This window comes from Podarcis erhardii, assembly GCF_964252035.2.
Source record: "Podarcis erhardii genome assembly, chromosome: 15".
In the NCBI taxonomy this organism is placed as follows: Eukaryota; Metazoa; Chordata; class Lepidosauria; order Squamata; family Lacertidae; genus Podarcis; species Podarcis erhardii.
The window spans coordinates 31039550-31052085 of NC_138505.1; the positions used below are offsets into that span (position 1 = coordinate 31039550).

The 12536-nt window shown below is 47.6% G+C and overlaps 1 protein-coding gene across 9 annotated transcripts in view; it reads right to left on the reverse strand.

Moving 5' to 3' along the window:
* The window catches only part of ARVCF (ARVCF delta catenin family member), a 330432-nt gene that overhangs the window by 157072 nt on the left and 160824 nt on the right, over positions 1–12536 (reverse strand). For all 9 annotated transcript variants that reach the window (XM_081842755.1, XM_081842752.1, XM_081842750.1 and 6 more), the window contains one exon: positions 12125–12283. In XM_081842755.1, coding sequence (XP_081698881.1) covers positions 12125–12283 — 159 coding nt within the window. The remainder of the gene's footprint in view (positions 1–12124; positions 12284–12536) is intronic.

Consider the following 12536-nt stretch of genomic DNA (forward strand, 5'->3'; position numbering starts at 1 on the left):
AGTGCCTCTCCAGCAAAGCAGGAGGAGAAATGGAAGGGGCTCCGTTTCTCCCCCCGCTTCGCTGAAGGGGCACTGTGCAGCTTTCCCTCTCTGCGCCACGCCTCTCCAGCGAAGCGAAGTCAGAACAGCAAAAGGGATCGCTGCGCAGCAAAAGCAGCGATCCCTCTTGCTGTTCTGGCTTCTGGGGTAGCCATGCCAAGTCTCTTCAGGGCAGGGGGAGAGCTCTTCCCATTGCCCTGAAGAGGCTTCGCGCAGCTATCCCTGAAGCTGGGAGAGCAAGAGGGATCGGTGCGCACCGATCCCTCTCGCTCTCCTGGCTTCAGGGATAGCTGCGCAGTCTGCATTCGCTCCATAAGACACACACACACATTTCCCCTTACTTTTTAGGAGGGGGAAAGTGTGTCTTATAAAGCAAAAAATACGGTATTCAGAACTACATATTCTCTTCATCTCAGGTTCCGTGATGGTGGAAAGGCAGGAAACAAACGCAGGAAAATAGCTCAAAGGGGGCAAGAGCTCTACCATTGCAGAGGACTAACCGGTCAAGTTCTTTGATGGGCTTTTCATCATTTGCTCGGCATACAGATGGCCTCCTGGAGCGGGCAGACTGTGCCCACACCAGCTGTTCCCCATGAAATGCCCTGGAAACAGTTGCTACCAGTCAAATCGCATCCCAGAACCATCCCTCATTGGAGCTCCAGTTTTTGTTAACTTTCCCTCGCAAGAAAAGGCCGTTTCTCCTTCCTAGGAGACAGAACCCTCCTGTTCAACGATAATCTGCAAAATGCCAGGCTGGTTAATAAATCCACTTCAACAACATCTCTGGAATCTCACAAGGTGCATTTTGCGGGGACTTCCCTGGGCGAAACTCATCTAATAACATTTTTTAAAAGAGGGTTTGCTTTAATCGTTTCGCATGCTTGGCAAACAACTGCATCAACAATCTGTGTGGTCAAGCGACTGAAATATTTGGGATGATTATAAAACTCTGCAGCCCCCAAATGCTGGTGTGTGTGTGTGTGTGTTTTGTTTGTTGTTCTTTTTTAAAAAGTAATTTTTATTACATTTTAAATTTTTTGTAATTACAATATCCATACATAAATCAATAAGCTCAAACATCGCTCTAACCGAGCATCGACCTCCTCCCGCTCCTCTTCCTGACTTCCATACATATTTACTTTATTCTTAGGATTTCTATAACCACTTTTTTACCTTCTCTCTTTTATATTTCCCCTTATTAAATATATTGTCATTACAAAACATTTCAACTCAAAGCTACAAACGTTTTCAGATGTTTACAATATTCTTTCATAGACAGTCATACTTCGGGTTGACGTTGCTTCAAGGTTGAGCGCTTTCGGGTTGCGCTCTGCGGCAACCCAGAAGCAACGGAACGTGTAACTTCCGGGTTTCGCCACTCGCGCAGAGGCTCAAAATGATGTCGCATGCATGCGCGGAAGCGGCAAATCACGACCCACACACGCGCAGACGCGGGATGCGTTTACTTCAGGATGCGAACGGGGCTCCGGAACGGATCCCTTTGGTATCCAGAGGTACCACTATATAATATAAATTTGCTCCAGTCCTTTTGAAACAGTTTGTCACACTGATTCCGGATCTTCCCCGTCAGCTTTGCTAGCTCGACGTACTCAACCATCTTAGTCCGCCAATCTAAGTGTGTATGTTGTGTTTGAGTCCTTAGTTCATTGGTAGAGCACCTGCCATTCATTCAGAAAATCCCAAATTCAAGTTGTGGCATCTCCAGGCAAGGTTGGAAAAAGAGTCCCTACCTGGAACCGCAAAGAGCAACTGCCTGTCAGTGTAGACAGTATTGGGCTAGTATTGAACAATGGTCCAATACCCCTGGGGTGCTTTCCACCTCTACAATTCTGTGATTCTGTGTTCCTATGAAGAACCTCTTGTCTTGCCCCAAAGTTCTTCAGCTGTGAGTTGCCTTTTGGTACCCCCACCATCCAGGTATGGTTCATTTTGAGGTTTTTTAGGGTGGGAATTTGCAGCTACAGCAACTTCTTTCACTCTGATCTCATCAGAGACAAAATTACAAAAGAAAATATATCTTTAAAGAAAAATGATATATCTATTTGTAACTGGCTAGGCCATACGGGTGGCGCTGTGGGTTAAACCACAGAGCCTAGGGCTTGCTGATCAGAAGGTCAGTGGTTTGAATCCCCACGACAGGGTGAGCTCACATTGCTCAGTCCCAGCTCCTGTCAACCTAGAGGTTCGAAGGCACATCAAAGTGCAAGTAGATAAATAGGTACCGCTCTGGTGGGAAGGTAAACGGCGTTTCCGTGCGCTGCTCTGGTTTGCCAGAAGCAACTTAGTCCTGCTGCCACATGACCCAGAAGCTGTACGCCACCTTCCTCGGCCAATAAAGCGAGAGAGCACCGCAACCCCAGAATCGGTCACGACTGGACCTAATGGTCAGGGGTCCCTTTACCTTTACCTAGGCCACCTTTTGGGGAAGATCTTTGCATGTCAGCTTCCAGCAAACGCAAACCACGAATGCGGAAAGTTCAATAATATATCACCAACAACTAACCAATTAACAAGAATCCATTGAAAAGTACAGTTCGAACCACCACAACGAACACGTATTCTGTAAAATACTATCAATTAAAGCTTTTTGAAACATCTTCAAAGCTGTTTTGAAGGCCAAAATGGACAGGGCCCCTCTCTAACCACTCGCATCTGGCACCCAGAAGGGAAGGTGATTCTTGGGGTGCAAAAAGTTCCCCGCCCCTGCAATAAACAGATAATATAAACCAGGCTTCCTCAACCTCGGCCCTCCAGATATTTTTGGTCTACAACTCCCATGATTCCTAGCTAGCAAAAACAGTGGTCAGGGATGATGGGAATTGTAGTCTCAAAACATCTGGAGGGCCAAGGTTGAGGAAGCCTGATATAAACGCTCTCCACAAATACCTTCCTGGTCCAAACCATTGAGATGATTGAGTGGGTATGCCGCTGAGACAATATAACACCGGTCCTGAAAGACCTGCATTGGCTCCCAGTACGTTTCTGAGCACAATTCAAAGTGTTGGTGCTGACCTTTAAAGCCCTAAATGGCCTCAGCCCTGTATAACTGAAGGAGCGTCTCCACCCCCATTGTTCAGCCCAGACACTGAGGAGGAGGAAGAAGAGTAGTTTGGATTTGATATCTTGCTTTATCACTACCCGAAGGAGTCTCATAGCGGCTAACATTCTCCTTTCCCTTCCTCCCCCACAACAAACACTCTGTGAGGTGAGTGGGGCTGAGAGACTTCAGAGAAGTGTGACTGGCCCAAGGTCACCCAGCAGCTGCATGTGGAGGAGCGGGGAAGCAAACCTGGTTCACCAGATTACAAGTCCACCGCTCTTAACCACTACACCACGCTGGCTCAGCAAAATCTCAGGTCCAGCTCCAAGGTTCTTCTGGTGGTTCCTTCACTGTGAGAAGTGAGGTTGCAGGGAAACAGGCAGAGGGTCTTCTTAGTAATGGCGCCCATCCTTTGGAACGCCCTCCCATCAGATGTCAAGGAAATAAACAACTATCTGACTTTTAGAAGACATCTGAAGGCAGCCCTGTTTAGGGAGGTTTTTAATGTTTGATGTTTTATTGTGGTTTTAATTCTGTTGGGAGCCGCCCAGAGTGGCTGGGGAAACCCAGCCAGATGGGCGGGGTATAAATAATAAATTTTATTATTATTATTATTATTATTATTATTATTATTATTATTACTCAACCTTCATTTCTTCAAGTGCATGGAACACAAAAATTAATGCCAAACAAGACTGAACCAGTTTCTTCTCTGCTCGAATGAAGCCATCAGACTCTAAGTAGGATGTATGGTTGGGTAAGAAAGACGGGTGCGTCCCCCCTACTCCTTTTAAAGCTTGAGATGACTTAAATAATTTATAGAAACTTCCAAAACTGGAACAAGTTTCTCTCTCTCTCTCTCCCCACCCCAAATTGTGTCATAAAACAGAAAATAAGTAAGGAGAAAGCACTCAAGTATAAAAGCATTTTGACATTTCCAAGAGCTTACTTTTGACATATAGACTGTAAAATTACCAGGCCAAAAAGGTACAAGCCATTACCTTGTTAACAGGAGGCTATGAAAGAACATACCCTTTTGAAGACTATGAAATGGGGAGGTCAAGCTTCTCTCCCAAATGTCCACTTACGCTGAAAGTGGTGGAGCTTTTCTGAGAGGGGCCAAGGAAGGCTGCTTCCCACGGAAATCTGAATGAAGTGAGCAACTGTGGTTTGAGGGGGAGCACCATTGCTTGCCTTCACCAAGGCTAGCAGCCTGATCAGAAGGTGGGTGGATGAATCATGGTTCCTCCAGACTGCCAGTATTTTGCAGGTGGAATTCAGGAGCATACTGGAAATATAGTAAAGGTAAAGGTAAAGGGACCCCTGACCATTAGGTCCAGTTGTGACCGGCTCTGGGGTTGCGGCGCTCATCTCGTTTTACTGGCCAAGGGAACCGGCGTACAGCTTCTGGGTCATGTGGCCAGCAGGACTAAGCCATTTCTGGCGGACCAGAGCAGCGCACGGAAACGCCGTTTACCTTCCCACCGGAGTGGTTCCTATTTATCTACTTGCACTTTTGGGTGTGCTTTCGAACTGCTAGGTTGGCAGCAGCTCGGACCGAGCAACGGGAGCTCACCCCGTCGCGGGGATTTGAACCACCGACCTTCTGATCGGCAAGTCCTAGGCTCAGTGGTTTAACCCACAGCGCCACCCGCGTCCCACCGGAAATAAAGCTTTTGTGCAAATAAAGCCACCCAACAACTTTAATACACTTTGAAGAATGAAGTGTCAAGAAACCGGACTAAAAAGTGCTGGATGAACTAACAGGAAGGTGTGTAAACAGCCTGCAAGCAAATTTGAGATGAAGATTCGATAAAGACCAGGAATAATCTAACCCCCATGTAAGATTGTGTCACGGTCCGCTTCGTGGGCGATTGAAGTCCCAGCAGGGGACGTCAGAACCAGGGGCAAGATGGTGGGGTGGGAGCAGGAATGGGGGTCCAGAAGCCAGGAGTCAGAAAGCCAAGAGTTCGAGGGTCAGAGAGTGGGGAGTTAAGAAGCCAAGGGTCCGATGGTCAGGAAGCAAGGAGTCAGGGGTCCGAGGATCAAGAAGCAAGGAGTCAAGGGCAGCAAGGCAGGGAACGTGTTGCTGTGGCAAAGTATAGCATCTAGATCAAGGGAAGTAATAGTGCCACTGTATTCTGCTCTGGTCAGACCTCACCTGGAGTACTGTGTCCAGTTCTGGGCACCACACTTCAAGAAGGACACTGACAAACTGGAACGTGTCCAGAGGAGGGCAACCAAAATGGTCAAAGGCCTGGAAACAATGCCTTATGAAGAACGGCTAAGGGAGCTGGGCATGTTTAGCCTGGAGAAGAGGAGGTTAAGGGGTGATATGATAGCCATGTTCAAATATATAAAAGGATGTCACATAGAGGAGGGAGAAAGGTTGTTTTCTGCTGCTCCAGAGAAGCGGACACGGAGCAATGGTTCCAAACTACAAGAAAGAAGATTCCACCTAAACATTAGGAAGAACTTCCTGACAGTAAGAGCTGTTCGACAGTGGAATTTGCTGCCAAGGAGTGTGGTGGAGTCTCCTTCTTTGGAGGTCTTTAAGCAGAGGCTTGACAACCATATGTCAGGAGTGCTCTGATGGTGTTTCCTGCTTGGCAGGGGGTTGGACTCGATGGCCCTTGTGGTCTCTTCCAACTCTATGATTCTATGATTCTATGAGCTGAAGGGAAAATGCTGACCTTATATCCCTTCCCAGCTCTTGCCACCAATCGGCCTCACCTGTGTGGCTGCGCCTTGCCTCTTCAGAACAAACTTAGGAAGGCCCCAGTCCTGCAGAGTCCTACTGGTCACAGGGCCTGGCTCCTGCATGCACACCTGACAGATCGGTGCAAGCAAATGAGGATGAAGGCTCAATAAATAGGTCATCTTGAGGGAAGACTCCGTATATCTGAAGGGATTGTCTGCAGCCATATTAGCCTTCCCACATTCCGAGATCTGCTTGGCAGACCTGACTTGTTCACAGTATTCTTTGGGGGAATCCATAGGTGCTTCAAAAAGCAGAGACATCACCTTGCCAACAAAGGTCCATATAGTTAAAGCCATGGTTTCCCCAGTATTGATGTATGGAAGTGAGAGCTGGACCATCAATAAGGCTGATCGCCGAAGAATTGATGCTTTTGAATTATGGTGCTGGAGGAGACTCTTGAGAGTCCCATGGACTGCAAGAAGATCAAACCTCTCCATTCTGAAGGAAATCAGCCGTGAGTGCTCACTGGAAGGACAGATCCTGAAGCTGAGGCTCCAATACTTTGGCCACCTCATGAGAAGAGAAGACTCCCTGGAAAAGACCCTGATGTTGGGAAAGATGGAGGGCACAAGGAGAAGGGGATGACAGAGGACAAGATGGTTGGACAGTGTTCTCAAAGCTACCAGCATGAGTTTGACCAAACTGTGGGAGGCAGTGGAAGACAGGAGTGCCTGGCGTGCTCTGGTCCATGGGGTCACGAAGAGTCAGACATGACTAAACGACTAAACAACAACAACAACAAATAAGTGCTTCAAATGGATGTGACCTCAGCCATGACCTAACCTAGGTAGGTGCTTCCAGGTGCTTCCTTCTCCACCTGAGTTGCCTCACATGCAGGTAGCCATGCACCTTTGCAGTAGCCCTGAAGCTCTTGCCTGGCTCACTGAATCCTTTGCTCCCTTGGCCCTGGAGGAGGTGAGGTGTGTGATCTGATAGCCAGCCATGAGCCCAGGTAGGGATTCCCAGTCTTGTGGCAAGGGTGTCCAGACTGAATGGCACTATGAAGCCACTGGAAGTCTGAAAATCAGATGTGGGGGGGGGGACGAGGGTCCTGACTCCTTTGCTCCTCCTCTGAGTAGACCTCTGGGCAAAGGCTGAGCACAAATACCTTGCATGTATTTGAGAAAGAACAGGCCCGGGAGGGGGAGAGATTAATTATGTTCACTGCAGCAAAGGCAGATCATGATAAAGATATAGAAGAGTGAGAGAGTGTAAGAGACATATTTCAGAAAGAGCAGATTTCATCAGACACTGTTTTATGCAGAGATTCCCCAGCCCTTAAAAACGGCCAGCCAACCACGGGCTCCTTTTAATCAGCCACAGTATTAATCTGCGGAAGGGAGGCGGGGAAGGTAAACGGTTTGTGCCTTCCCTGTCCAAGGTGACCTTCATTGTTTTAACATGCTAAAATGTTTGGCTTTCAAGAGCGATTGCGAAGATTTGCGAGTGGTAGCTCTGAAAGAGTCCTTTGTGCTTTGAATGATACTTACGCAGGGTCCTAGCTTGCGAGGCACATTAGATGAAAGGAGCAAAACAGGAGCTTGGAAAAGCAATTATTCACAGAAGCGCTCTCTATTTTGTGTGTGTGTGTTGTGTGTACACACACTCTCTCTCACACACACCCTGTATGGGGGAAGGCCTGTGCTTGCAACTCAATGACATTTGCCAGGTTTTGAAACAGGATTAAGGCAGTGGTGAGTAGTGCCCGTTGCAAAAGGGGCATGGCTCAGTGTTAGGGTACCCACCTTGTATGCAGATGGCCCCAAATTCAATCTCCAGCACCTCCAGCAAGGGCTGGGAGAGATTCCCCTATCCAAATCCCTAAAGAGCTGCTGCCTGTCAGTGCAAGGCAATACAGAACTAGGTGGACCAATGGTCTGACTCAGTAGAAGGCAGCTTCCTGTGTCTTAAGGCAGCGGTTCTCAACCTGTGGGTCCCCAGATGTTGTTGGACTATAACTCCCATCATCCCTGAGCTCTGGCCTTGCTAGCTAGGGGTGATGGGAGTTGTAGTTGTTGTAAACAAAAATCTGCCCTTTTCCCTTATGGGGTATCCAAGAACCCATATAGAGTCCTTACATAGGTTCCCTACTGGTAGGAGAAGATAACAGAGGCCAACCAGAGAATATTGAGAAGCAAAGCAGCTAGTAAGCTTGATCTTTATTGATCTGTTGCAACAGGGTGCTCCCGTCACCCACAGGAGAGGAGGAGGAACCCAGAACAATGACGCACAAGGCCTTATAAAGACTTTTGAAATTGCCACCCTGTAGATCAAGACCACTCCCAGAAACATCATACATACATCACAGAAGGGGTGTAACCTAAGACCACCCCTCAGATACATCACACCTACATCACAGAAAAGGCGGTCTAAAACAGAAATTTTAATATTGTTTTTCTCCTGTTGTTGTTTATCTCCCGTCTGGCAGGTTACTTGATTGGATTGCCTGGGGAGCCTGGCCAGTCTTTTGTAATGATAAATACTTAGTTCCTGGGCCAGGTCACAGGCTCACACCCTATTCAAACACAGACATACCCTTAAGACAGGATTTGTGAAGGAAAAGACAGTGGAGAGGCTTTTCCATTTTGACCTTGCAGAGAAAAGATTTGGTCAGTTTAGGAATCAAAATGGTTCCAGGTTGGCCTTCCTGTGCTGATCTATGTATGTGCTTGGTTGATACACTTATGAACATTACCATATATCTAAGACCATAAAATTCCTATCACATAGTTCAACAACATCTGGGGACCCACAGGTTGAGAAAGGCTGTCTTAAGGGAAGGGCCAGTTCTCAGTGACAGAGAACCAATTTTTGCATGCAGAAGGTCCCAGGTTCAATGCCCGTCATCTGCAGGTAGGAAGAGGAGATAAACTCCAACAGGATTCTTTGAAAAACAGTACAATGTGGCTGTTGAGTGTGCAGCCTTTAATGCAAGGATGTTTCTGGGCAAAAACTCCCCTCGCCTCTAACCAATGGGCCAGGCTGGCTGCAGCTGATGGAAACTGGAGGGTCACAGGCTCCCCATCCTTGGTCTACGCTCAGACACAGCAACTCTGCAGAGTCTCCACTGGGCATCTTCCCTCGCCAAGGATTGAACCTGCAATGCATGTGTGCTCCACCACTGAGCTCTGGTCCCCTCCGGAATAGGATGCTCGCCTTTGTTTTAAATGATTTCCCTGCTCCCTTGCTGGGAAAAAGATACCAGGTATCATATACATTTCGCTTTCAACCGCAAATATGTTTCTTATCAGTGGTATGACTATTCTGGGCAAATTCTGTCATCTGTGTGCCTGTCTTTCTTTATCTAACAGTTAGCGTGCGGCGGAGGCCCCTGCTAGTTCCATGAAGCACAATGCCCATTAAAGTTCAATCCTCCATCTTATCTCCCTGCAAGGCTTATGTTGCAGCCTCGTCAAACACGGCACCTCGGATCTGATCCTCCCTCTCTCCTTTTCGCTTTCTAAGGAGGAGCTGGCAGGGGCTGATGCATTAGGGCAAATAGAGTGTTGCCCCTCCAACTTCCACCTGCCTGCTTTCCTACCTGCAAGGAGTCCAGGAGGTTACACTGGCTGCCAGCTTCCTCTTCCTGAGTCTCCTTGTTGCCCCTGTACAACCCAAGAGGGAGGAGGATGGGGACAAAAGCAGTCTAATCTCTGCTATGATTCACACATCTAATTCCCCTTCTCCCCGCAAAATAAAATACCGTATTTTTCGCTCTATAAGACGCACCCACCCATAAGACGCACCTAGTTTTTAGAGGAGGAAAACAAGACAAAAAATATTCTGAATCAAACGTTGTTGAAGAGGCTATCCCTGAAGCCAGAACAGCAAGAGGGATTGCTGCGCACCAATCCCTCTTGCTGTTCTGGCTTCAGGGTTAGCTGAGCAGCCTGCATTTGCTCCATAAGATGCACACACATTTTCCCTTACTTTTTAGGAGGGAAAAAGTGCATCTTATAGAGTGAAAAATATGGTATGTTTGAAATAGTCAGAAAAGGTTTGTCAGATCCACAGCTGTGCAAAAATGGGGAAATGGGACCCTGCCTTGTATCAGGCCAGGTTATTAGTCCAGTTAGTCTAGTGCTGTCTACTCTGACTGGCAGCAGGGATAGGTTCCTCTGAACATCCACTGCCTGTTTCTTTTAATGGCATATGCAGGGGATGGAACCTGGCCCCTTGTACCAGCAACCTATGCACTCCACCAAACTATAGGTAAAGGGGTAAAGGGACCCCTGACCATTAGGTCCAGTCGTGACCGACTCTGGGGTTGTGGTGCTCATCTCACTTTATTGGCCAAGAGAGCCGGCGTACAGCTTCCGGGTCATGTGGCCAACATGACTAAGCTGCTTCTGGCGAACCAGAGCAGTGCATGGAAACGCCGTTTACCTTCCTGCCAGAGCGGTACCTATTTATCTACTTGCACTTTGAGGTGCTTTCGAACTGCTAGGTTGGCAGGAGCAGGGACCGAACAACAGGAGCTCACCCCGTCACGCGGATTCGAACTGCCGACCATCTGAACAGCAAGTCCTAGGCTCTGTGGTTTAACCCACAGCGCCACCCGCATCCCTATAGTTCCTCCGATAACTATCCAAGGAACACTTGGCGATGATATACGCAATTTACCTTTAGCTTTTGACAGGCTCTGGGAACCAGCCCAGCATCCAGTGGCATCCCAGGCAGGAGGGTCAAAACCCCCCAAGTAAAAGTGAATTCTCAAGTGCTCGAGAGCAAGGAGAGCCCAGTTATGTGGAGGTTTCTGTGCTGTTTTCATAACAGGAACATTTCTGTTTTCCCCCTGGTCACCTGCCTGAGCTGTCTGCATTCTGCTTTTTTTGGCTTATTAAATCCAGGGGCAGGGAACCTTTTCTCCACCTCAAGGGCCGCATTCCCATCTGGGCAACCTTCCCAGGGCCACACGCCAGTGACGGCCAGGGCCAGAGGCCAAAGCATGTGGTGAATGCATGTAACAGTTCACCCTCGTACAGCCGGCCAGCTTCTACATATCCTTGCACAACTCCTCTCAAAACAAAATAAAAAAATTCCTTCCAGTAGCACCTTAGAAACCAACTAAGTTTGTTATTGGTATGAGCTTCCGTGTGCATGCACACTTCTTCAGATAACAAACTTAGTTGGTCTCTAAGGTGCTACTGGAAGGAATTTTTTTATTTTGTTTCAACTATGGCTGACCAACATGGCTACCTACCTGTAACTAGAACACCCCTCTCTGTTGCACACCTAGGGAAGCTGGAGGCATTCTCAGGGTCCACGAACACCTTCCAGCCAGGCATAGATGTTCAGAGTGCCAAGGGGTGCTGGGGAAGGGTGTTACCTGGGGAGGCCTCCAAGGGCCAGATGAAGAGATGGAGGGCCGCATTTTCTCTCCCCCCGCCCCGTGCAGATCTGCAGCTCTTCAAAGCCTACGCTCCAGAAGCTTCAGATCAATATATCTACAAGGTGCATAGGAAACAACTTGCACCTTAATATCCGCAAGACAAAGGAGATGGTGTTGGACTTTTGGAGGAAGAGAGGAGAACTAGCCCCACTGTACATCAGGGAGGGCTGTGTGGAGAGCATCTCCTCCTTTAAATTCCTAGGAGTTTATCTCAGGGAAGACCTTACTTGGAAAATCAATACAACCCAGGTGGTTAAGAAAGCCCAACAGAAACTCCATCTCCTCAGAGCATTGCGGAAGAACAATGTCAATCAACATCTGATGATCTCCTTCTACCGGTCCACAATAGAAAGTGTCCTTTCATACTGCATCATGGTGCGGTATGCTGGTTTAACATCAACTGATAGGAAGTGCCAACAGGGGGTGGTGAATACAGCACAAGATATTATGGGCTGTCCCATGAATCCGCTGGATGAAATAGCGGACAAACGTTGCCTCAGGAGAGTGAGGAAAATTCTCAGGGATGATTCACACCCTGGCCGGCACTTTCTTGATCTCCTGCCCTCAGGCAGAAGATACAGAAGCATGAATAGTCGCACCAACAAGCTGTTAGGCTGCTGAATGAAAAGATAACTACAGGGCAACTGACTTTCGGGTTTGGTGGGTGTGCTTCAGTAAACGAAGGGAATTAAGACTAAGAGAGCTGAGTGGTGGGTGCTCATGTAATCTCACTGTATGCAAGTTGTACAAGTGACAATAAAGTATTTAAATCAAACCACAATAAACCCTAGATAAAACTGCGCTCCTTTCACCTCTCCACACCCTGTTGAGAGGTTTTGGCAGAGAAAAGGCCAAAGCCGATGGTTCCTACCTTGGTCTCGGTTCTCCTCGTGGTCCCGTCTTCTGAAGTCACAATGGAAACGTGGGATGTCGGGGTTCCAGGGTCTTCCTCCACAGTTACAGTCTCTTCTACCATTTCCTGGGGCTCCTGCATCATTGCTATTGACGTCTGGTTACTGGGGCTTTGCTCCTAGAGAATAAAGGATGGATTGTGTCAATGCTGGGACAGAACTGAGTCAAATGTATGTTGGAAGTGTAAAGAAAAAGAAGGGACATTTTACCATATGCGGTGGGAATGTGGAGAAATTAAAAAATTATGGGAAATGATATATAATGAGTTAAAGAAAATGTTTGAATTAACATTTGTAAAAAAACAACAACAAAAAACAGATTGTTAGGGATTGTAGGAAAAGACCTGCCAAGGAAAATAAAGAATTTATTTA